Source organism: Corvus kubaryi, unplaced genomic scaffold (genome assembly GCF_017639235.1).
Source record: "Corvus kubaryi isolate FWS band 111438036 unplaced genomic scaffold, C.kubaryi_AGA036_p1.0 37391, whole genome shotgun sequence".
Taxonomy (NCBI): Eukaryota; Metazoa; Chordata; class Aves; order Passeriformes; family Corvidae; genus Corvus; species Corvus kubaryi.
Genome location: NW_024581130.1, coordinates 10,608,874 through 10,632,862, shown reverse-complemented (window position 1 = coordinate 10,632,862; position 23,989 = coordinate 10,608,874). Strand labels below are relative to the sequence as shown.

Here is a 23,989-nt window from a genome sequence, read left to right as displayed (position 1 = left end):
ACTAAACCATGTCATTAAACCTGAGATTACCTGGGGTCAGTTGGTATTGTGCAGGGTAAACATTTGGAAAAGGATTTTTTTATCCCTCCCTGCTTTTGTGAGCACTTTATCTGCAGGGTAATGAGGGCACTGAGTCTTTCTCTTGCTTTTTTTCCTACTAAATCGAGTTTCTTACAGTTTTCCAACTGATTCCTCCTCCCACACAGGGTCGACGTCAAGTGTGCGTCCACCAGTTTCACAATAATCCCATTAACTTGGAACCGGACAAAACCCACAAAGCCGGCCCTGGGCAAGGCTGGGGCAGGAGGCATTTAGTGACTGGGTGGTTGAACCAAAATTTGGGAGGAAAACATCATTCCGGTCAAAGGGAGGTCAAAGTGAGTAGTTTCTGTCGATTTCTTTTAACCCTTACCTATCCTGGCAAAATAAATGAGTGCTGCTTTTTTTTGTTTGGGTTTTTTGGGGTTTTTTTTGGTTGAAGAAGTGTCTTTTTGAAATGAAAAGTCAAGTGCTTTGTATCAGAAAGGTAGAAAGGGAAATAATCCTATCTCCCAAAATTAAGATGTTTTCTGGGAGTTCTTTATAGAAATCACAGAATGATTTGGGTGGGAAGGGACCTTAAAGATCAACCAGTGCCACCCCTAGCTGTGGGCAGGGAGACTTTCCACTATCCCAGGCTGCTCTAATTCCCATCCAACCTGGCCTTGGACACTGCCATCCCTGTCTTCTCTGTTCCCCCCCAAAATATCTCCACCCTCAACCAACATCAGTCTCTGAGCACCAGAACAACACCTTGGTGGCAAATCTTCCTGTGGTGCTCACCTGGAATGATTCGTCCTCCTTGGACGTCACCAGCTGGATCCATAGCCCTGGGCTGGGAATGTCCAGATTGCATCATTGCACCACCACTGGCATGGTTTGGACCCGGACCCCTCCAAAGCTGCTCTCTTTTTTTTGGAATGCCCATCTGGATGTGGCCACCTGGGCATCTTGAGTGCCTCAAGAGGGTCCCATGGGGTCCTGGAGGGGCGAGCTGTGTCTTGTGGGTTCATATTGGGGTCTTGTGCAGGTCATGGCCAACATCTCTCCCAGGGCAGGTTTTAATCACCCAAACCAAGCACCTGATGGGCCAAGGCAGGGGGGAGGAGACCCCAAAACACCACGAGCCCTCATCAAGTGGGCGGCTGAAGGAGGAACCCAGAGGGGTGCAGTGCTCTTCCCCCATCTACGGGCAACCAGGAGGAAGAGCAGCTGCTACAAATCCAAATTTGCAGCACGTTTCAATCCAGCTGCCTTCGGGAGATGCTTGAAGAGTTACCATAATTGGGACAAAAAATGGAAATGTTTTGGAGATGAGGGGGATTTCGGTGCTTCAAGGGGTTGTTGGAATGTGCTGCTCTTGCTCTGGGCTTTGTGCTGCCTCACATCACCAGCCAGATACTGAAATGCAGAGATGAGTTGCAACATCTGGGAAGCATTTCCCGGGAAGGGATGATGAGTTCCGAGGAAATGACTTCAGAAAGCCTGGATGAGGGTCAGGACAGTGGGGTATTAATCACCACATGGAACTGGCATCATGGGACATGGGCACCCACTGCTGCCCACAGCCCTGGCTTGAGGCACCATCCTCACGCTGCTCAATCCAGGCCCACAATCCCAAAGATTCCACCCCCCCCAGCACTGCTGTTGCTCCCCCCACCTGGTGCAACACCCCAGGAGCTGACCACAGAGGGGTCCCCAAGCCCAGACCACCCTGCTGGGAGCCCATTTGCCTGAGGAAGAGCAGATGGGGAGGCACGAGCTAGGAAGCTGCTCCAGGGCTTTTGAGACTTCCTTGGCAACCCCCGTGGTTCCTGGGATGCCATGGCACAGCCGCCGTGTGCCAGAGGGGTTCAGGGCTGGCATGGGAGCGCAGATGGGCTTGGGAACACGGGCTTGGGAATGCTGATGCTGGTGATGGTGCAGTGACAGCGATGCCCACCCACCCGCTGCCCCCAGTGGGTTATTTTTAGGTCTCAGCCCTGTGAGCTCATCCTCGGAGGATGCTGGAGGGTGAGACATCAGGGTAGCAGCATCTTGCTGAGCACGGGGCTTCAGAAGCTATTTAGGGACAATTTGGGTCATTTAGTAACTCCCAGCTGGGCTGTCTCGACTCCTTTGCCCAAGGAGGACCAGAAGAGTGTGGATCCCCTGAGCACCTCCCCCTTCTTGCAGCCTTTCTACTTGGCCCTGCAGGCTGCAGTGACAGCACGACACCAAAGAGCTGGGCACCACACACGAGTTCCCAACCCGCTTTGCAACCCCATCCCAAGGCTCTCAGGCTCATTTGGGACCAGATGGACTCGTTCCACAGGCCATGAGAGGCGTTGAACCTGCACCCTATCTGCAAACAGGCTGTGCTGGCACCCACGTGGCGCCTTGTCCTGCTGCCAGGCTGCAAAATGCACCCAAGTCACGGAGCAGGAGCACGGGAAGGACCGCATCCGGCTGGGGGTGGAAGAGCTGCTTACCTGGAGAAGCTTAGGAAAGACACCCCATCCTCCTGCTTCTCAGCAGAGGAGGTTTGCAGGGAGCTTCAGGGCCCACATGAATGATCAGGGACATCCTTCTGAAATGAACCCATTTCCAGAGGCAGTGATGGTGGGGAAGCCCCACTGTGAGGGGCACGTGCCAAGGTCCTTCCCAATGTGGGCGCCAAGTGGCCTCCACCTCCATCCATAAACATCCATCCTTTCTTAAAGGTGTCCAGCCAGCTTCCAACCCACTTGCCCCAGCTGAGAAAAAGGATGGCAGGACATTAAATGAGCATCTAGGCTTTCCACAGGGGAAGCAATGGAGCTGGAGCAGCAGGTGGGAGACTGGATGATGAGCTGATGGTGACCAGGCTCCTTCCCTGTCACTAAAACCACAGATCACAGGAGGAGAAGAGAAACCACACAAAGGAAACTTCAAAGAGAACAGAAAACTTCCCCATTCCCTGGAAAGTCCCAGGGATGAAAATCAGGACCCTGCCTTGAGTGGCTGTGAGTGCCACAATCCCAGCCTGGGGACGAGGACCCTGCTGCTGGCACGTCCCCCTGGCACCAGCAGAGCACTCTGCTGCAGCAGGTTCAGCCTATTCAGCTAAATTGTTTCTCAATTAAAAATCAGCCCAGGATGGGTTTTGTGCTGCTGGGCCCAGGATCTTCCATGAACCTTCCACCATCTGCCAAGGTCCCCCACTGGCCAAGATCTCAGCTGGAAACCCCTCACCCCTTTCTTTCCAAGTTTAAAGGTGGGAGCTCGGTGGTTTGAGGGCTTCTTGAGGCTCACCCAGGATTTAAGGGAGGCTGAGAATGGAGTTGTGACACGGTGCCTTTCCACAGTGAGTGGCGAAAGCAGAGGAGAAGGATGTGGTAGGAGAATTGCCCGCTCTCCCACCAGCAGCCCCAAAAGGGGCTGCAAAACGCACCCAGTCAGGATGGGGGTTTGGGGGTGCTGCAGAAGTGGGAGCCTCCAGCGCCGAGCTGACACCGTGCAGCTCATCTCATGAGTGAGGAGCCACAGCCAGGAAGCTTTCAGCTGCCTTGGAGGATTTGTGGGAGGAGCTGCTGTCCTTGTATACATTAGGTTTTGGGGGGTTTTGGGCTGTTCTGAATGCTTTCCTCTGCCTTTGGGAGATCAGGCAATAGGCATGAGGGTTCCAACCCTTCTCCAATCCTGGAGCATGGAAAGGTGGGATTGTGGACATCTGTGTACTTATATACAACATATGCATGTGTGCCTACGTGTGCACAATCCAGCTGCTCCCCAAAACACACCCCAAAATGTTGGTGCTTAGCCAGGGCTTAAAACTGCAGGTATTTGAGGAGAAATCATTTTTTAAAAAAGGTATTTTAAACTTTCAGGTTTTCCTGAGCATTTATTTGTCAGAGTCTGCAAATATTGGTATTGAAGCTGTGAAAGTCTTCAAATAAACTCCTCACAAAGGTGAGTGATTGGTGTGTTACTTCAAACACCCACTGGTTTGGTTTCTCCCTAAGAAACTGCTGCCTTGGCCCTTCCATATTGGGGAATTTCTGCAATAATATTAATTTGTGGGATTTGGGAATCTCTGCCCCGTGTTTGAACACAACTTTGCTCTGCTGGGTGGCTTTGGGCCTGTCACCTTCCCTCATGCATCACTGATGGTGTGAGGGACACTTTCCCAAACCACTTCAGGCTCTGGCACAGGGGAAATTTCTCTGGTGTCTAAAACAAATTTTGAGCTGTTGGGTTGAGAATTCCTTTGGCTCATTTTCCTTCATGTCACAATTTTCCATGAAACTCGTAGGAGCTCGGGGACTTTGTCCCTGTACCAAACCGGCCAACCAGATGAGAAATGACTTGGAGGGGCAGACAGAACTGTTCCTTGGGAAAATCAAGCCCCAAGGCGGAAAACCAGAAGAAAAATGGAGACAGGACTTGGAAAAAGAAGTGGATGCACCAAGTGTTTACAGTAACAACATGGCCCGTTGCCTGCCACTGTCCCATTAAGGGTCTACTTCCTAGAAAGGCATGATCAGGAAGGAAAAGGTCTCCACTTGGATGCTGGGAAGGTCCAGCATCCAGAAGTGTGGATCCCTCCCCGCCATGTGGCGGTTTTGTTTCCTTGGCAGGAAACCATCAGTGCTCTTAACTTCTGCTTCCTGCTCCCTGTGCTGAGGGATATTTAGAAGAAGTGGTTTGTAACCACTTGGCGTGGCTGGCTGGTTTTTTCTGCTTGTTTCTCTGCACAACCTCTGTGCTCCCCATCAGTGGTTGTTTTCCTTCCTTAATTCTCATTCTTTGGTTTGGCTGACTCAGCATTGGAATGAGCTGCAGTCATTGCAGTAAAGATTTGAAAATGATGCTGTAAATCCCATAAACTAAACCTATTCACGTGTGAGGCCTTGGTGCCTGGGCATTGACCCCAGAGAGACCCCAAAACCTGGGCTGAAAATCAAGAGGGACTTTTCAGAGGGTGCATCCTGGGATATCTAATTTAGAAGTTCTGAGGCTCACAGCTATTTCTTTGGCTTTATGCTTTTGAGACTTTGTGTTTTGGCAGCTCTAAGGGCTATAAAATTCTTGAACAGAGTAAGCAAAGCAAAGCTTTCTGGCCCGGTGCAGGGGACCACGAAGGGCTTCTGTCCCACAGCGGGGTGATGAGTGACTGTGGCTGCACCTTAAAGACATTTCTGGGACATCCAGTGTAAACTGATTTGAAATCAGCTATAGGATGAAAGTGAAGGAATTCATAGGACCAGAGAGTCATGGAATCACAGAAGGTTTGGGTTGGAAAGGACCTTCAAGATCACTTCATTCTAACCCCCCTGCCATGGGCAGGAACACCTGGAGCCAGCCCTGTCCAACCGGGCCTTGAACACTTCCACGGATGCACAGAGCAGTGCGTTTCCATAAAATTATATTTGCAGAGATCATCCATATCCCTTGGAAGTTCCTCTCTGAGCTGCCCAGATTATTCCTGAGCAGACTGCAAGGTGACTTGGCCATAGTTTGGAATAAACACCTCCATGGAGCAGAGTGTGTCCTGAGCCTTGTTTCACTGGCCGAGAAAGACCCAGCAAAAGCCATGCTGGGGACCAAGATAAATTGCAAACCAAATGAAAAATAAATTGAAACCAAATGTATTTTTTCATGGGGACTGTGGTTAGGCTCAGGAAACCTTCTCCTGGTGTCTGCAGGGGAAGGTGAGGAGCTCTGAGAACAAGAGGTTTCCAACATCTTAGTTTGGTGGCTTCATGAGTGGCTGGGAGAACCAGAGAAGCAAAAAAAAAAAGCCTATGGAATGGGAGACTAATTATTTCAAGATTTGTTAATCAATTACTTGATGTAACAATTTTCTTCTAGTCTTCAACAGGAGTAGCCTAGGAGAAGCTACCAAGACCATGGAGACACAACCAAAGAGGTTGGCTACTGAATTTGTCATGCTCCAAGGGGTTTTGGTGCCTGTGAAGCCCTGCCATGGCCACAGAGCTGTCTCTGCACCTGGGTTTTGACAGAACTGGTGGCATCAGCCCCATGAAAATCTTGAATCAAGAGTGGAGATTGAATTCACCGAATTAGATGGAGATCAGGAATCACAGAGGAGGGGACAGCTGTACCTGGAGATGAAAATACATCCACAACATTCAACAACCCAGTTCCTAACCCCAATACCCATCTTTGCACATAGCAGAGGAGACGGCAGAGAAGTGCTCGTAGTAGAAAGAAACTCATTTACTATCACAAATCCGAGGTGTTTGCACGTTACAAAAATAAAAATGTACAGTCACTGTCATAAAACTCACCTATTTTTCCTCTCTAGTATAAGTTAGTGCTTTTACAAATAAAAACAAAAAACCAAGTCTGGAGCTAGATTTCCAGCTGGTACCTCTCCAACCTCTCTGCATCCAGCCAGTGGGATCACTTGGGGATCAGGATCACAGAGGGACACCCCTGATGGCGCTGGCAGTGCTGCCCAGGGTGGTGGCTCGAAGCCAGCTCAGAGGAGGTGGCATTTCCAAGCAGGACCTCAGGAGGGAACTTTGGGCATGTTTTTGTTGAATTATTCAGAGCACGTAACGTGTCCACACTGCTTTTTGGCCAAGTGTGGGAGACCGGGGAAGGCCTGGCCTGCAGTGACGTTTGTACCAGTTCAGTGCCCCGGCTGAATTCGTTTCTCCCAGTTATTTGTCTCGCCCCAGTGACTGCGCCATGACCCTCACCATCAAGCCAAGCTCCCTTCACAAGAACAAAGGAATAAAGGTGCTGCCATGGTGCAAGTCCGGTCTTAACCCAATCCTGTCCTAAACATGCTCGAGGGTGGGATGAACCACCCTACAAATGTCCTATTTGTCTTTGCTGATGGTGCCTTTCTTTGCCTCCTGTGGTTGCGACATTGTTGGCTGGAACAAGAGCTCTCCATTGGGCGTGGGACCACAGGAACCTCCCAGTTAACCCTAAATGATCCCAGTCACCCGTGACTGAACACAACCGGTGACATTGTGACGTGGCTTTGTCTCCACCAAACCACTTCACAAGAAGGAAGGATGGGAGAAACTAAGGAGTGTTCTGAGGTCTTGGTCTAAGCCAACATCAAATGTGTTTGCCTAGTCCTGAAATAGAGCTTTTACAGAATATGACTCGTCCAGTGCTGCAGCCCAAGCAATTTTCGTTTTTGGGGGGGAGGAATCAGCATCCTCCTGGCAGGGAGACCATGGACCTGGGCTCTGGGCTCTCCAACCCAACAGCCACAGAGAGGAACACCAAGAGCACCTTCTGGTGAAATGTTTTGCGGATATTTTTTCCAAATCCGGGATCCCAGAATGGGGTTAAGCTCAGCACCACTTGCAGCTCCTCAACCCAGGGTGTAGCGCTGGCAAATGTTGTCACCTCTGAGGGACAGCAGTGGGGACGTGGCAGAGCTCAGCCAAGGGATGAACACTGGTCTTTGCTGCTGGGCTGGAAACATGAGTCACCAGGAAGGGGGTTAAAAACAAGACATGAAGAGCTCACCTTAAATTTTAATGAGCTGGAGATGATTATTAAAGCCAGCAGCTGGAAGCTGTAGGTCCCTAAAAGCTTTTAAAGGGTGACTGTTGCTGTTGGGAAGCACTAATGAGTTTTTTGGAAGATGTTGGCCCCACTGGAGAAACCTACAGGGGACTTGCTTGATGGTACCAGTAAACTCCAGTGGGCTGCTACCAGTGTACTCCGGTGGGATGGAATGTCCATCAGCACCCTGGTTAATGGGAAGCCAGCCCTCGGACAGGAGCTGGGAATCCCATCTCTGCTCTGCCAGCTTGAAGCTGGGAGAGCGTTTCTTCAGGGATGCAGAGCTGTGGGAGACCCTTTCCTGCTGTGGGTGATACTTGTCCTTGACATTTTCATCAAGCTGTTCAGCAGAACTGCAGCTGACTCTCCTCATCCACCCAAAGCCTTTCCTGCCTTGACAAGGCACGGACAAACTCCAGCTCCCCCTGTGCCAGGCAATCTGCAGATGGAATTCTTTAGGGGCACCTTTTGCCTACAGCGTTTTCACTTTGGAAGACGATTCAAGGCACACAGGGCATGATTTTTTTCACAGATTTGGTCACCTCAGCGTTGATCAGAGGGGCCGGCTGGGATGCAGAGCCAGAGATCAGGGTCTGTGTGTGCAACCACAGCTGCATCTTCCTGAAAAAAATACAACAAAACAAGCAGAGAAGCACGTTTGACACAGACCATGCTGGAGTGGGTGCAAGCCCAGGCACCCAAAGCCTCAGGCCCCAGAGCATCCTGACCTCCCTTCACACCAGGGATAAACCCTTCTGCTGCAGAGCAGGCCTAGGATTTCAGATCCTTGGAGAGCGTGTCCGTGTCGCTGCTGGTTCCCAGGTGACTGTTGGGCACGATGCCCAGTGCCACCTCGTTCTGAGGCTTCCCTAGCATTTTGTTGCCCGCAAACTTCATAAATCGCTGCCCTGCTAAGAAATACAAAATGGGATCCAAGCAGCTGTTGGTGCTGGCGAGGGGACGAGTCACCTTGTAGGCTAAATTGATGGCATTGAGGGTCTCACAGCTCAGGTCCCAGCTCCGGAAGGAGTAGTACAAGGTACGAGTGACATGGAAGGGAAGAAAACAAACAATGAAGACCACCAAGACGATGATGATCATCTTCACCGACTTCTTTTTGGAGCGGGACAGGCGGGAAATGCCCCGGGTGGGCTGCAGCAGCCGCCGGGCCATCAGGCAGTAGCAGACGATGATGATGAGGAAAGGGATGCAGAAGAGCAGCACCAGCATCACCGAGCTGTAAATGACAAACTGGCCAAAGAGGTCCTTGCTGGACGTGTCGTGGCAGGTGATGGTGTCACCCTTGACGCTGGTGGTGACGAAGAAGAGCACGGGGGACTGGCACACCACGGTCACCACCCACACCACGACCGACACCCTGCGGGCATGGCGCACGTGGCCCCACTGCAGCGACTTCAGCGGGAAGCAGATGCCCAGGAATCGATGGATGCTGATGCACAGCAGGAAGAGGATGCTGCAGTAGAGGTTGGTGTAGAACAAGAAGCGGACGATCTTACACAGCCCCACGCTGAAGGGCCAGTTGTCCCCCATGGCGTAATAATACACCAGGAGGGGCAGGGAGACCACGTAGAGCGTGTCGGATATGGCCAGGTTGAACATGTAGGTGGTGGAGGCGTTCCAGGTCTTGATCCTGAAGATGAAGGAGTAGAGGGCCAGCAGGTTGAGAAAGAGCCCCACCACACACACAATGCCATAGGAGACGGGCAGCAGGACGTATTTGAAGTCCTCATCAAATACGCACTTGTAGGGGTTGTCATCTGTGCCACCAGGGTCCAAGGAGCTGTTGGTGACTCTGGTCCAGGCTGGAGGAGTCATGAGGTTCTCCATCACCCTGTGGGGAAAGCAAAGAGGCTGTAAGGACATGGAGACAATGGCTCAAGAGGGCAGCACATCACTGACCACAGACACCGTGCCCTCATGGCGTTGGTGACACAACTGAGCGGTCCCTGGCATAGAGGAATTATGGTTACGTGGATGAAGTGAGTCTTATTTAACCTCGTTTTGCATCTGGGGCACAGAGGAAGAACTGAGCTGCTCTAAAGTCACCAACAAACCCCAGGCCACATGTCAGAGTCCACCTCAGGTGTCCTGCAGCCCAGTTCAATGTCCCAAACCACCCTTCCCACCAGGTTCACACAGAAACTTGGTCTCCTGCATCACAGAACAGCAAAGATGCTCCATTCTGTGTTTAACCAGCCAGGAGAAGTGACTCAGCTGAGCACCATTAAGAATGGGTCCTGCTAAATCCCAGGCAGAAAGGATTAGAAAGTGGAATTTCAAGCAAGCAGTCCTCATGACTGGCCCCCATTTCAGAGGTCTTCAGCTCCTTCTGGTAGGGCAAACCTCACCATAGCTGGAGGCCCTGTAATCAAACCTAGCCAAAAGGAGTGTGTTCTCCACCACAGGGACTCTGCCTGGGCTGGCTGTTGATGAGGATGAGGGGTCTTTAATGGGTTTAGTGCTGGGCTGATGGTGGCCAGGTCGCAGTCCTGCTCCCTGGCCCTGATCCCTGCTTGTGCAAGGATGGTTTCTGCATGGGACTGATCAGCTGAGAGGAGAAAAAGGGCCTTGAAAGGGTCTCTGCAGACACACAGAGCCTGGCCTGTCTGTGAGGAGGGACAAGGGCCCTTTTGTGCCCTGGGCCCTGCTGACACTTGATCTCTGAGTGAGTCCATGGGTCAGGAATCAAATTAAAATGCATTTCCTCCCTTCCCGTAAGAGGAGCCGGTTTGATGTCCCTGCTGCTCCCTGCCTTACGGGAAGCCTGCGGAAATGGGGGTTCCAGGGAGATGAATCCAGCACAGGAACTCAGGACCGGGAGCTCCTGCACGACAAAAGGTCTGAGGAAAGGCACCCTTGGAATGAGCGTGTGGGATGTACCCTGACCCAAACCTCACCAGGATTTTAGGTGGAAAAAAGCAATCCCAGCCTTCTCAGGTAAAGGGCTCAGCTCTAACCTGGTGCCACCATGCTGAGGGACAGTGTGACCGTGCCCCTTCTTGCAAAACAAGCGCCTGATCCAGAGCTGTGCTGCCCCTGCCTCCAACTCAGATCCTGTACGGAAGGAGGCCATGACAGTCTCCTCGAAGCTGCCAGCCTGGATGATCTCTCACCAAAGTGAAGCACTTTGGTACTGAAAAGCACCTTGACAACTCATTGCTGAAGGAGAAGGGATGAAGTGATGCTTCCAGCCCATCACAAGGGGATAACTCCAGTCCTTGCTCCAGGGGCTGGATCACACAACAGTCCAGATGTGCACTGACACGATCCCTGATGATGCTTCCCCCATCCTGCTGCTTTCCCCTTGGAGCAGAGCAGGAACAGTGCTGGCTGAGGCTCAGTTCCCTGAGGACAGGGGGTGGAAGCCACACGCACACTCGCACCCCGACTAACCTGCAACATCTGCAAAAACCCCAATATCACTTTGGGAACCACTCTGTGATGAAAATCGGAGCCAGCACTGATCTTGCTCTGTCCTGGCCTCGAGGTTTTGCTTTTCCTGCACTCAGTTCAGCTTTGCCCCCAAGTCCTCAGCGGCATGGATGGAGAGGGTTAACAGAGCTCTGGCAGATGGGAGAACATTTTCCAGCTGCTGTTCTCCGCAGTTTCTTCCTTCCCTGTGAGCTTTGCAGATCTGGGGCCAACCAGAGAGAGGTTGCCCACAGACCTGGCAGCTGATGAAAAAGTTTGGACAGGCCACCGTGACCGAGGGAAGCCACACAAGATGCCCTAAAAGGCACAGGGAAGGGTTACAGAGTTCCAGAGGCTTCAGCCTGGCATGGGATTTCTCCATCTGCATTCCCTCTCTCCCCTGCAGACAATCCACCACTGATGGGGGGAGATCACCCCAAACTCCAGCCCATCTCCCCACAGGCTTCTGAGACACCAGCAAGAAAACCCAAAAGAGGGTTTGAAACCCATCCCTAAGCCAAGGTGGGGAATCTCCTCCAGCTGCCCAGCGAGGTGCCAAGTTCCTCATCTCCACCTTCAGGACAAGGAACAAACAGTGTTTGCTGGCTGGTTTGAATGGAGCCTTGTCCTTGCTGTCGTGCTCTCCCGTCTTTTCCTTCTGGGAATGCAAAAGCCTTTGTTTTTCCTTTTTTACCCTAGTTTTGCCCAGAATCCCTAGGACAAAACCTGCTGTGTGTGCCGGCCCTGTGGCTGCAGGCCACCCCCTCACTCCAGTCCCACTGCATCTGCAGGGAGTGAGCTGGAGAGGCCAGGGCCAGCCAAGGCATGAGAAGGCACAAGGGCTGGCAGCTGGCACTGCCCTTTGCTCCAATTGTGACACCCTGAGCCCCCGGCAGGGACGAGGGGAGGGCGAAAGCAGCAGCGATCCCTGAGGGTGCCAAGCGGGATAAAGACTTCTGTGATCACCGAAAGCAAACAAACCATGATGCTGTGGTGAGAACCACCTGCACCTGTCTCATCACTTCATCTCCTGGCCTTTTTCCGAGGTCACAATGGGAAGTTTTTTCTCTGGCATTGGATGCAGGTGACCATGCACAGCTTTTTGTGTGCCCTCCAGCTATCCACATGCAGTTTCCTCCATGATGAACCATGTGCAGGTTGCAGTGGCTGGACCATCTCTCTCTCTCTGCAGTGTGGCCTTGGACCTGTTTATCCCATGGGACATGGGAGTTTTTTCCCAGAAAACAGGTACCATCAGTGCCAGTGGATGAAGGCAGCACGGGAGAGGAGCCTGGTGATGAGAGGAGCCTGGGCAGATTAGTGCCCTCAAATAAAGTGCCCACAGGCATGTGCATGTGAAGTCAGCATCCCAAAATGCTCCTGTAACTGTATCTGCCAGGGATATTTAGATCAGCCAATATGGGAAAGGAGGGGGCTGTCACGGGAGAAGGTCACGGGCAGTTGAGGGATGGCCAGCACTCCATAGGGAGACCACAGGATGGGCACTGAATTGCCAAGTAAAGGCCTTGACTCCTGATTCCTGCTCCATTTTTCAGCATTCCCAGTGCCCTCCCAGACGTGTTTTGTGCTCGGCAATTTGCCAGCAGCAGCAAAGTCACTGAAGACAACAAAGCACAACCAAACCACAGCTGCGACGAATACGTTTTCACAGGGGGCTGATGAGGTTTAATTGGCCTTCCCAAATAATTAATGTGGATTAATTTACCAGCAGGACTTCACAGAGGCGGCCCCTGGTTCTGCCACACCTCCCGTTGTTTTATGCTGGGGGCTGAAACCACGATCCACTCACCGCATCTTCTCCCTGACTCCCTTCCAAAGGACACACGGAGAACGTGGGTGTTTTCCCTGCCCTAATTCGGAGGCATTTAGTAGACTCATCAAAATCCTCGCTCGGGATCAGGAGCTACTCGACACTCTGGGAAGCAAACGACCTGGAATCGTTTTTCACTGCTCTGGGACTGTGGTTCAAACCCTCTGTGAGCAAAAGCAAACAGGCGGTGCGTTCGGATGCTCCCGCGCCTGGCCGCTCGGAGCCACGAGACAGGATCCGGCCGAAATCTGAGCCTGCCCAAACTGCCTGGTTTGCATCTGCTCTTTCCCTTTGGATCCTTTCTGCCACGGTGACCTTCAGAGCCTTTCTCCTCCGGGCTGGCCCCAGCCACCAGCGTGGGCTGAGGACATCCCCAGCTGTCCCATCTCCACCATCCCCAGCGCTTCTCTCCAGCAATCCCAAGGCAAGACACCTCCAAGGTTCATTTCCAGGATACCCAAGCAGCTTAAGTGGCTTTATCCATCTCCCTGCCAGGCAACATCCCTCCTTTATCCCTGATGGGTGTGATCTACCCCTTCCTCCATCCCCAAAACAGCCAGAACACCTCATTTAAACCAAAACCTTGCAAAGAATCCGTGCTTCTGTCCCTACAAAAATGCACCTTTGGAGGGCAGCTCCACTCCAGAAATGGAGCCGCCCCACTGAAGCAGCCACATGCCTCAGTTTCCCTTCCTGTTGCTAGGCTGAGAAATAGCAGAGTTCAAGTTGTTTCCTCCATGAAAAATATTTTTCTGGGGGTGTTTTGGTTTCCTAGAGGGTTTGTCAGTAACTTGATCCAAGCTAAAAAGGGGAGAGAGAGTCTGGACAAAAGATATAATGAGTTTAAAAGAACCTTATGACTTTGTTTGGAGGTCAAAATGTTTTGCTTTGAGACAAATGACTTCTGGGAATTTCTGGTTTTCCCCAAGAAACTCCCTGAATTCCTCCCTGAATCAATCCCCCTTCCAGCCTTCACTTCCCAAGGGGTACCAAAACCTCCTGCCTTGCTCCACACCATGGGAAATCAATTGGGATTAACCAAATCTGTGGCTTTCAAGTGAATTAAAAAAGCATTAAAACCATTGGTGACAATGGTAATGAAGGCCACTTTCATTCAGTTGAACCTGACTCAATTCCCAGCATGGCAGGGCTCTGGACATGGATCCTCCTGGAAGCAAACATCAACCCTGGCCAATATTTAATCCCTTCACCAACACTTCCCTTCCTGCTTCAGCAGAGGTGATGCTCCCTGCCTGTTTTTGCCCTGCAGCATCCCATGGGATTGGGGTGGACCTACTTGAGCCCTCAAACCTCGAGTTCTGCTTATGCCATGGGGGAAACAGGGCATTTGAATCCTTTAGGTTTCCTGGAGACAGAAAGGTGGTGTTTCTGTCAGGAGTTTGACTTTGGTTTTGCCCTCCATGACCTTTTGGTGCTCACTGGAGGAAGCAACAGTCAGAGTGGGGGAGAAGTCTGGGACCAGTTTCTGGTCAATTTGGTAACCCTACAAGCTCTGTATCTGGGGGAAAGAACATTTCCAGGGACACCTCCCAGCCTCCTGCCCACATCAAGGGAGTCACCCACCACGAGCACAACCACCCTGGGAAAACCAAAGGCACTCTGGGGGACAGTCAGGGTAACACAATTATCAGGCTCCAGCATGGCACCACCAGCAAACCCCACACGGGCTGGGCTTTGGGGGATAATGTTTTGCTCCACAAGGAACATCCCATGGAGGCAATAGGGCCTTTGCTTCATGGGTGGTTCCCACTCAGTTGTCAGTGGGGGCTGCTCAGCACTGAGGAGGGAGCCCGGCGTGGCCGGCAGCACGCTCCGCTGCCAGAGAACTATTCATGGCTTTGGCTTTGTGTCAACAACCCGAGATAAAAATCGCACTGGGCAGAGACAGGACAAAGTCACTCTGTGCCATGACAGTCAGAAACCCTTCTGGGCCTTTTATAACCCACTAAGCCCTGGGACACAGCCACGCTTCAGGGCTCAGCACTTTTTGGGGTCTCTCCCTTTGCACTGGAGCCCCTTAACCCATCAGCCACCCTTCACTTGAGGGAAAACAACAGGAATTTGGTGGTAATGAAAGGGCCCAATTTTGGCAGCAGCGACCACGAGCCAGGGCCACCATCCCCCAGAGCTGGTGGCCCTCCAGAGCCAGGTTTGCTGCTCCTCACCTCGTGCACAGGAAGGCAGTGAGTTGCCAAATGGCTTTTGCAATAAACTGATAAGAAAACTGCAACAGAAAGAGAAATAAGATGTTTTTCCCCTAAAGTTGTTCCTGCATGTCAGCCAGTGCCCATCTCTGGGATGAAGGGTGTTTTGGGGGTTAGGAGCTGCTAGAAGGAGTCAAACGGTTTGAAATCAGAGTATCACCCATTGCAGTGTAAATTAAAACACTCCCAAAGAAATTACACAGGGAGCCCAGCACGCAAAGAGGTGGAAAAACACGTGGAGCAAAGCAGGGAGTCAGTTCCACGGCTTTAACCAGAGGTGTGTACGGGAAATTCCGGATAAACAGCAAGTGAATTCCCCAGGGAAGGGAGAAACTGAGCAGCAAAGATATTATTGTGAATTAATGCATTAAAAATCCAATAATTCAGGCAAAGAGGAGCAAAAGGAGCAGGAAGCTTCCCTGAGTGCCCAGTTTGAACCCTTTGTGCCAGCACCAGCCCATGCCAGTGACTCCCTGCTGGCTGCTGGTCCCACTGCCCTCTCTTGGGGCACTTTGGGGCTTTTGGGGCAGTTTTAGTGGCAGTACGGGCAGTCTGTGGGGTGGAGAGGAGGAGAGCAGGAGAGCCGGGGTTCAGCTCTGTCCGTGCACTGCCCCACTCCCTGCTTTGGGTGCTCTGGGACCCTGTGTCACCCGTGTCACCCATGTCACCCGGGCAGCAACAAGTGCCACCACCATGAGTATGTGCGTGTGTGCGCACGGCGGGAGGCGTGTCCCACCCGTGTGTGCGTCCCCTGTTCATGTGTGTGCATGTCCCCTTCACCCCTGGGCGTGTCGTGTCCCCCCCATGTGCGTGTTCCCCCACCCGTGTCCCCACTGCCACCTATGCACGAGTTTCCCACAGGACTCCGGGTGTCGTCCCCTGTCCCTCCCTGTCGTGGGCAAGACAAGCACCCCCACATCCACCTCTGGTCCCCCCGTGGTCCCCCCATTGTCCCTCCGTGCTCCCCCCGTGGTCCCCCGCCCGCTGCGGCCGCGCTCACCGGGCGATGCCGAGCCGGGGGCTCCGTGCCGGGCTCGGTGCCGGGGGTTCAGCGCCGATCGCCCCGCTCAGGCGGGCGGCGGAGGCCGTGCCATGCCCGGCTCTGCTCCTTCCCCCGCCCCGGTGCCGCCGCTCCCGGCGCGGCCGCCGCGTGTGAGCCGGGCCGGAGCGGGCGTGGGGCTGCACCGCCCTCCCGGCGCGGGGAACGGGGCTGGAACGGGGCAGGACCCGGGCCAGAACTGCCCCGCCCGGGGCTGGGACCGCCCCTTCCCCCGGGGACGGGACAGGAGTTCTCCTCCCTGCACGGGAGCGTGCGTGGGGTCGGCGCTGGGACGGGGACAGGAGTCCGACCGCCCCCTCTCTTTCCCCCTCCGGGATGGCACTATGGATGGGATCGGGATTAGGGCTAGAGCCGGACCCCCCCTCTCCCTGCCTCGGAGGTGGGAGTATGGATGGGATTGGGACCGGAGACCGACCGCTCTCCCCTTTCTCCTCCGGGAATGGGACCAGGATAAGAGCTGGGACAGGAGACCCGCCCCCCATCCTCCAGAAATAGGTGCATGGATGGCATCAGAATTGGGACTGACATTGGAGACAGATGATTGCTCCCCATAATCCTCTCCCGGCTATGGGACCGGGGATGGGGCAGGAGTTAGAACTAGGACAGGACCCCTCCCACCTCTCTGCCCTGTGAATGGGACCATGGATGGGAATGGAGCTGGGGCTGAGTTCGGACTCACTCCCACGGGTGCTAGGATCGGGATTGATGCCAGGATTGAGATGTAGGGACTTTTCATTGTTGCTGGAACCAGGAGGACACGGCAGAAGGTTTCCCCGAGGTTTTCTCCTTGCTGCGTCGTCTTTGAACTGCTGTCCCCACAGAGTCCTGGCGCAGCACAGCCTCCCAGGAAGCTGCAGGAAGCTGTGGAAGGCTGCCATCCCTTTCACAGCCTGCCCTCTCCCGCAGGTGCTTGCTGCCCAAGGGAAGCAGGAGCCAGGTTCAGCGCAACCTCCCCAGTGGGGTTCATTCGCCTGGGCAAAAAACCTTCAGATTTGGGGGGGCTCGAGGGCTCCTGGACAGGAGCAGCCCCACTGGATCATGTGCAGGTGGCCCAGTTGTTTTCCACTGCTGCGAGCACGGAGCGAGCCCCAGCGCTCCCCCGAGTATTCCCCATCTGTGTCCCTGGGTGAAAGCCAGATCCTCCAGATCCAGCTGGATCTGATTTTGTGTGGGGGTCCTTGGGCCCCCTGGATATGGCTGGGGGGGGGACCATGAAGCCCCTGATGGAGGAGGGGAAGGACACTGATGGCATCTATTATTCAACAGCAGAAAGTGGCAGCTGGCTGAGGAGGCATTTAGAGGATATGAACTCCTGGCATGGACACAGTGCTGCAGAGATCTTGGTCATGGGCCTCCATGCCAGAAAAGAGCAAAAAAAAATATTCCTGTTTCCTTCTTCTGATGTAATTTGTTTGAGGAGGGAAAACAATACATCACATCACAGCTATTTGGGGCTGATAAGGGAGGAAGGACAGGCTTGCTGCTTGCACAGAGGGAGGGAGATGCCGGGACAGAGCTGGTGAGTGAGGCTCAGCCGGGTGAAGCTGCCCAGCAGTGCCCTGGGTGCCGAGTTCAGCCCATCTCTCCCGGATTTGGAAACACTTCTTGGGCAAAGGTTGGGTTCATCCAACCACAGCACCTTGGTTTCATCCTCCAAATCCTTCACCCTCCCAAGGAGAGATGGTGTCCAGAGGTGATGGATGGACATGTGGATGATGTCCAGGGAGTTGTTGCCGTCCTTGCATGAGCTGTGACCCGTGGGGTGATCACTGCTGCTCTGCAGCCCTTGCCTGGCGCCATCTCCCCCAGCCTGCTCCTCCAAGGTCTGAACACCCGCAGCTCTTCCTCTGCCAGATAAAGCCAAACAACTCAAAAACAAGAGGCAGGCGCCTTCCTCATCTCCAGGGGTGATTAATTATGGCCAGGCCGGCTGAGAGGTCTGCGTGGCGGCTCGGTGCTGGATGCTTCAGCAGGCCAGAGGACATGTTTTTCTAAAAGCTTCTTTGGAGCAGGGAAGTGGTCCCCTGGAGAGTCCTCTTCCCATCAGATATTTTCCAAGCCTGATTGAAGTCTCAGCAGCTTCCAGAAAGCAGGAACTTCCCAGCTTCACTGCCCACTGCAAGGCAAAACCTTTCCTTTCCTGTCTTTTGCTTTTTCTCACTTTTCTCCACTCGTTTGGGCGTGAGGGAGATGGAAGGAGGGTGTCAACCCTAACCCACCTTATTCACTTCTGTCCTTCACGCAGGTCACCGATCACCCTGGGGACCCAAAACAAGAGCCTCCCTCACCCCACATCTCCATTTCCCAAGCTCCACAGCAGCTCAATCAAGCCCAAGGAAGAGGCAGATGTTTTAAATCCTGTTGAAAAGCAAATGATTTGTGCAGCTGCAGCACAGAAGACGGAGGCAATACCCAGCGAGCCGACCTGGAAAGCAGCCCCACGTTTCCCTTTGTGGCTTCATTTTTCGACTGATTTGGCAGCCAGGCAGGTTTCTAAGACACTTTCAAAACATTTCCATGTTGACTAGTGGGCAGGAATGTGATACAGGAATGGGTGGACCGGGAAGGTCAGGTGGCCACGGCAGAGCCTGCGCTGCACCCACGGGTGCAGCTCATGGGAGCCGCCAGCTGAAGTGCTGGACACAAACTGTGATATATCAAATCTCTTGGGTTTTGCCTTTTGTTTTTTGTTTGATTGGTTTTTAAAGCCTTAGGTGCAGCAAGGAGGAGAGTTTGGGAGTGGTGGGCTGAGCCTGCAGCCCTGCCTGGTGTTGGCTGGTGGGAGAGGAGAGGGTGAACACTCACCTAAATCTGTGCAAGTACAAAATGATGCCCTGATCCCACCTTGATACTTCTCATGGTCTCCTGGCTATAAAGGTGTTCAGTCACCTAACTGTGACACAGAAACCTGCCCTGTGTGACTGGGCTTGCAGGAGGGACATCCCATGGGAGCAGATGTGATTTTGCAGCTTCCCAGGATGCCTGAGTTCTCTCTCCAGGATGTTTTGATTCAGGACCATCAGCAAATTTAAGGGGCAGCAAAAACCAATGCAGATGGAGAATGAAGCCTCTGTTCATGGTGCCATTGGGGTGTGCTGGAGATGAGGTCAGGTGGGGCTGGACAGAGACGTGGGAGCACCTTCCCAGCAGCCAACCCAGCTCCAAAATAGGGTGGTTGGGAGCTGGTGCTGGAAAAGCATAGAGTCATGGAATTAGTAGGGTTGGCAAAGCCCCCTAAGATCATGGTGTCCAAATGTTAACCCAGCACCGCTGTGTTTGCCACTAAACCATGTCCCCAGGTGCCACATCCACACATTTCTTGAACAGTTCCAGAGACTATGGCTCCACCACTTCCCTGGGCAGCCTGTTCCAATGCCTGAACACCCTTTCAGTCAAGAAACCTTTCGGAATATCCCATCTAAACCTCCCCTGGTGTAACTTGAGGCCATTTCCTCTTGTCTGTACCAGGAGCCAGTCCCTCTGTCCATCCCTCATCCACGCATGCGGAATCTTGTCCTGCCACCTCTGAGGCTGCAGCACCCAGGAGGTGGTGCTGGGTGGGTGCTGAGCACAGAGAGACACTTTCCACCCTTTTCCACCCTTTTCCCACGAATCCCTTTAACAGGAACTGACAAATGGGTGCAGACAGGGCACAGGGGACCTTTGCTGTCTGGGGCTGGTGCTCCTTTGGGAAGAGGGAATTGGAGGGGACCCGATGCACGTGATGCAGCTGCAAGCAGCAAGCCTTGAGCATGTTGCTTGAGGGCAGGCAGGGCTTTGCTCTGTGGCTGTGGCCATCTGGGTGTGGATTTTCTATTCTCCATCAGTAGTTGGGGATTTTTTTTAGCCCAGCTTTCGTTTCCCCCCCACTGAGTGCATGGGATGTCCCTCCCCTCCTCCTCCTCCTCACCATCAGGAAGGTGATGGAGGTGCCACTCACTTTTCCTCCAAGCTCCTACATAACCCAAGTTTTTGGGAGGGGTTTTTGGGAGAGGTTTTCAGACTCTCAAGTGCATTTTCTCCCCTCAGGATGATGCTTGCAAAGAGGGGTAGGGGTGCTGCCATGACCTCCCAGGCAGCAGGAGCCTATAACAGAAGCATCCTGTTGTGGCCAAAAATGTTGCTTCTAGGAAGACCATAAGTAAACAAACACCTCACACCAGGGCAGATGTGTTAGAACTAACCCATAGGCTTGGGCTACGTGTGCTGTGGGTTCCCAGATATGGTTCTGCTCTGCAGCCCGTGCAGGGCGGGGGGGGGCGGGGCGGGGCACAAAAAAGCCACAATACACCACAAGGTCTGCTCTGGTGGGGTCATCTCTGCTGCTGCTGACCCCATGGATGGCTTTCTTAGGAGCAGAGATGCTGAGTTTTCTGCCAAATTTCATAACACTTCCTCTTCCTCTGGGACTGCCTAGAAAATAGTAAATAAGTCAGATTTTAAAAAACCAAACAAACCCATTCAAGGTCTCATTCAAGAGGCTTTAAGCGAGTTGCAACAGCAGGAGCTGCTGGAAGAGGTGTCCTGGAAGACAGAACTTGCTGCTGGAGGAGGCTTTGCACTGATCCTGGTATACAAGAACACAGGTGAGCACATTCTCAAACCAAATCTTCCTAAACCCAGCAGCAGCAACTCACCCATGTAATTGTCCCAGTCTAAAGTAGTGCTGGGGGAGAGGCTCTGCTGAGAAAGGCTCCTTTTTGCTCATTTCCCTCTTTTCAGAGCTGCTGAGGAGCTGTGCAGGAGTGGTCCCAACCACGCCTAGATCCCTGGCAGCAGCTTGGTGGGATTCAATGGGCACGGGCAGCTGGATTGTGGGGTCCAATCAGCCCCAAATTTTGTGGGGTCACTGCTTGGCTGACCCGCCAGCAGCTCAGCCTGGGGGTGGAAACACAGCCTGGCACCATGATGGATTCCATCCAGCTCCAGCTGGAGATTGGTTCAAGGGATGGAGTGGCAGGGCTCCTGTAGCATCCCATGTCTCCCATTTTTTACCTGATCCTCATGAAAGGCACAGCAGAGAAGAGCCACAGAGAGGCTCAGGAGCAAGTTCCCATTGGTGCTTGGGGAAAAGCCATTTTCCAGTAGTTTTGTGGGCCATTATTTTTGCTCTCAGCTCCCAGCAGCGAGACCATGGAGACCAGCACAGGGTCCCACCCTGGAATCTCTTTGTTTCAAAAAAAAAAAAACAACTTGCTCTCACTACGGGACTTTTGAAATCACTTCCTTCCCCTTCAGTTCCAAAACAACCCTTGTGTCCTCAGGGAAATTCCTGCTGAGACACCCCAGGGTATGGCCCTGGACCCCAGAAATCCTGGCTCCCTGTGGATGCCAGGCACGGGGATGATCCTTATCCAGCTCAGCCCAGAAAACAAGAGGTTTGCTCAGCCCCAGTGAGTCCAGCCCATGCCTGGAGCCCCCCTGGAGATGTCCATGTAAATTAACTTGAAATTAATTTTATTTTAAATTCACTTCAAGTGGGTGAAAGAATCACACCAAGTGTCTCTTTAGAGTCCAAAGTGATCATGCGGGGATTTGAGGGATGGGTGAGGATGGGGAGGGCACTGTTACACATTCCCAACGTCCCAGCAAGCCTCCTGGGTGACCCACCCTGCTTCCTGCCCTTTGGGAGAAGGTTGGTGACATCCTCCTACACTCAAGTCATCCTTTAGCAGCTTCCCCATGGATACAAACCCTATTGGAACCAAACCAACATTAGATCTGCTTTGACTGTCAATAAAAATAATGGAATCATTGAGGTTGGAAAAGACCTTTAAGACCATCAGGTACAACCATTCCCCCAGCACTGCCAAGGCCACCACTGACCCGATTGCCCAAGTGCCACATCCACACAACTTTAAATCCCTCCAGGGATGGGGACTCCAGCACTGCCCTGGGCAGGAAAACCTCCCTGCAGAGGATGGATGCAATTCAGCTTCTCCCTTTTAAAACCCCTCCATCATCATTATTTTTTTTTAATTGCATTTTCCTGTATTTTTTCATTTAACACACCAGTTAGACCCAAACTGGGCTCATGAAGCCCACCCTCAGGAGTGCAGAGTTCTGTGACCAACCCCTGTTTTCCAGGCTGGAGCAGAGGGAAGGTGAGAAATTGGGTCCACATGTATTTGTCCCTCCTTGAGAAGGGAGATCAGCCCTGAGGCTCGTTCCCAGCTGGAGTCCTTGTCAGGAGGCCAATATTGTTATCTAGGGCCTGGCTGGTGTTTCTTCTTTGGACCTTTGCCACCGCAGTTAAAATATCTCTTCCACCACTCCCAGCATGTAAAGGTCACGTTCCAGAGATTAATCTGGAGTCTCCCAGGCCAGCTCCTTGGCTTGGGATCCCTGTTGGGACCAACACGAAGCAAAAGCCTCGGGATGCTGGATGTGCACTCCCAGTGCTGGAGATCCCCTGGCCGGGAGTGGGCTTGTCACCAGCGCCAGGTTCAATGTCATCCGTGAGCCGGACATGGAGTTGTGGACAATTCTGAGCTAAACAGAAGCCAATTCCCCCTGGAGAAATGGTTAATTCCTTGTAAATCTGCTCCTAGCCCTCAGCCAAGCAGCCCTGGGAAGTCCAAGTTTGCGAAACAAGCATTGGAGGCATCGAGTTTGTTTGACCAGCTCTTACAGCTGGTCCTGCGCTTGGTTTTTGTCCAAACAAGTCCTGGAATGACAGGAACGGCTTTCCAAGTTCAATGCAAGAGGAGAGTAATTGAGTGCCTGAGGAATGTGTATCAGTGGGACCATCTCTAACTGAAGGGATAAGTTACGCCTAAGAAGCAAAGGATGTGTGGGCAAGGAGAAGGGGAACAGAAATTCCATTATCCCCAGGGAAAGAGGAGTCGATAGCCTGTGGCCCAGGAGATGGGAAGGACAGTGGGAGCTGCAGCATGTCCTCTGCAGAAACACAAACCTTCATACCAGCACCATTCTCCCAGCTGGATGGACCAAACCTGCAGCATCCAAATGTGCACGAAGCAGCTTAGGACAATGCAAGGGTTCCTTCCCCGTGCCTCCCAGGGCTGCTCCTGATGTCAGCTGGGCTTTCCCAGGAGAGGTGGTGGCGGTGCTCCCTGGAACTACTGCCTTCATTCTCTCCCCGTGATGAGGAGACCTTTTTGAGGAAATCTTGGTTATCCCGGCAACACTGCTGACATGGACACCACTGATACTTCAGGCTGAGGATAAGGGAACACTGTTCCACCACAAGCAGGCTGTGCAACCTCCATCCTTGGAGCTTTTCAAGACCCAGCTGAATAAAGCCCTGCATAACCTGGTCTGACCCCAGAGCTGCCCCTGCCATGACCAGGAGGTTGGACTGAGACCTCCTGAGGTTCTTTCCAACCCAAGTTATCCTGTCATACTCTGATCCAAGGATCCCAAACACGTCAGCGATGGAGCAGCACCAGGACCTGTGGCTCCACTGCACTGAGCCCTGGGTCTCTGTCACAAACTGGGAGAGTCATGGGGAGTTTTACTGAGGCCAGCAGAGAGACAGATCCCTTTGTTTCAGCTTCCACATGAACTTCACCCTGCAACCTCCCACGAAAGCCAGTAAGTCTGGACCATGAACCCTCTAGCTGGTGACATTTAATGACACTCACCCCGGGCTGGTAGCTGTCATTAAAACTGAACCACAGACTCATGCAGAAACAACACAGTCTCATTGTCACTGGGATCTACCTCTTCCTGGTTAGGAAACACCGCGAGAAAGACCCTTCCCTTAGCTAAGGCCTGCAGGTGTTTCCTGGTGATTCCAGGCATGGGAACTGTCCAAGCTGTCCCTTTCAATGAGTCAGTCATGGGGCGTCCACGGCAAAGCCTTGGAGCCACAAATGGAACCCTCAGGGCTCCGTGATTTTTAGAACAAATAGATCATCC

General features: G+C 52.9%; 1 protein-coding gene across 2 annotated transcripts; it reads right to left on the bottom strand.

Moving 5' to 3' along the window:
• Nucleotides 1-6,219: 6,219 nt before the first annotated feature.
• On the bottom strand, nt 6,220-16,588 carry P2RY2 (purinergic receptor P2Y2). Of its 2 annotated transcripts, XM_042038064.1 has the most exons (3): nt 16,046-16,588; nt 8,286-9,409; nt 6,220-8,178 (listed from the first exon to the last, which is right to left on the bottom strand). In XM_042038064.1, exons 1-2 carry the CDS (start codon nt 16,585-16,587, stop codon nt 8,329-8,331), a joined length of 1,623 nt encoding a protein of 540 aa, XP_041893998.1. In that variant the 5' UTR covers nt 16,588; the 3' UTR covers nt 6,220-8,178; nt 8,286-8,328. The 2 variants fall into 2 exon arrangements, with proteins under 2 accessions (XP_041893998.1, XP_041893997.1); XM_042038063.1 differs by having other exon boundaries at nt 6,220-9,409.
• Nucleotides 16,589-23,989: the final 7,401 nt, after the last annotated feature.

What these genes read in the sequence shown, in the direction of transcription:
- P2RY2 (XM_042038063.1), bottom strand. Translation starts at nt 16,587, where the DNA reads ATGGGGGGCGGGTCTCCTGTCCCAGCTCTTATCCTGGTCCCATTCCCG. An exon ending in CCCCGGCTCGGCATCGCCCG is followed by an intron (nt 9,410 to 16,045) that starts GTGAGCGCGGCC and finishes CTTTCCCCACAG; the next exon opens with GGTGATGGAGAACCTCATGA.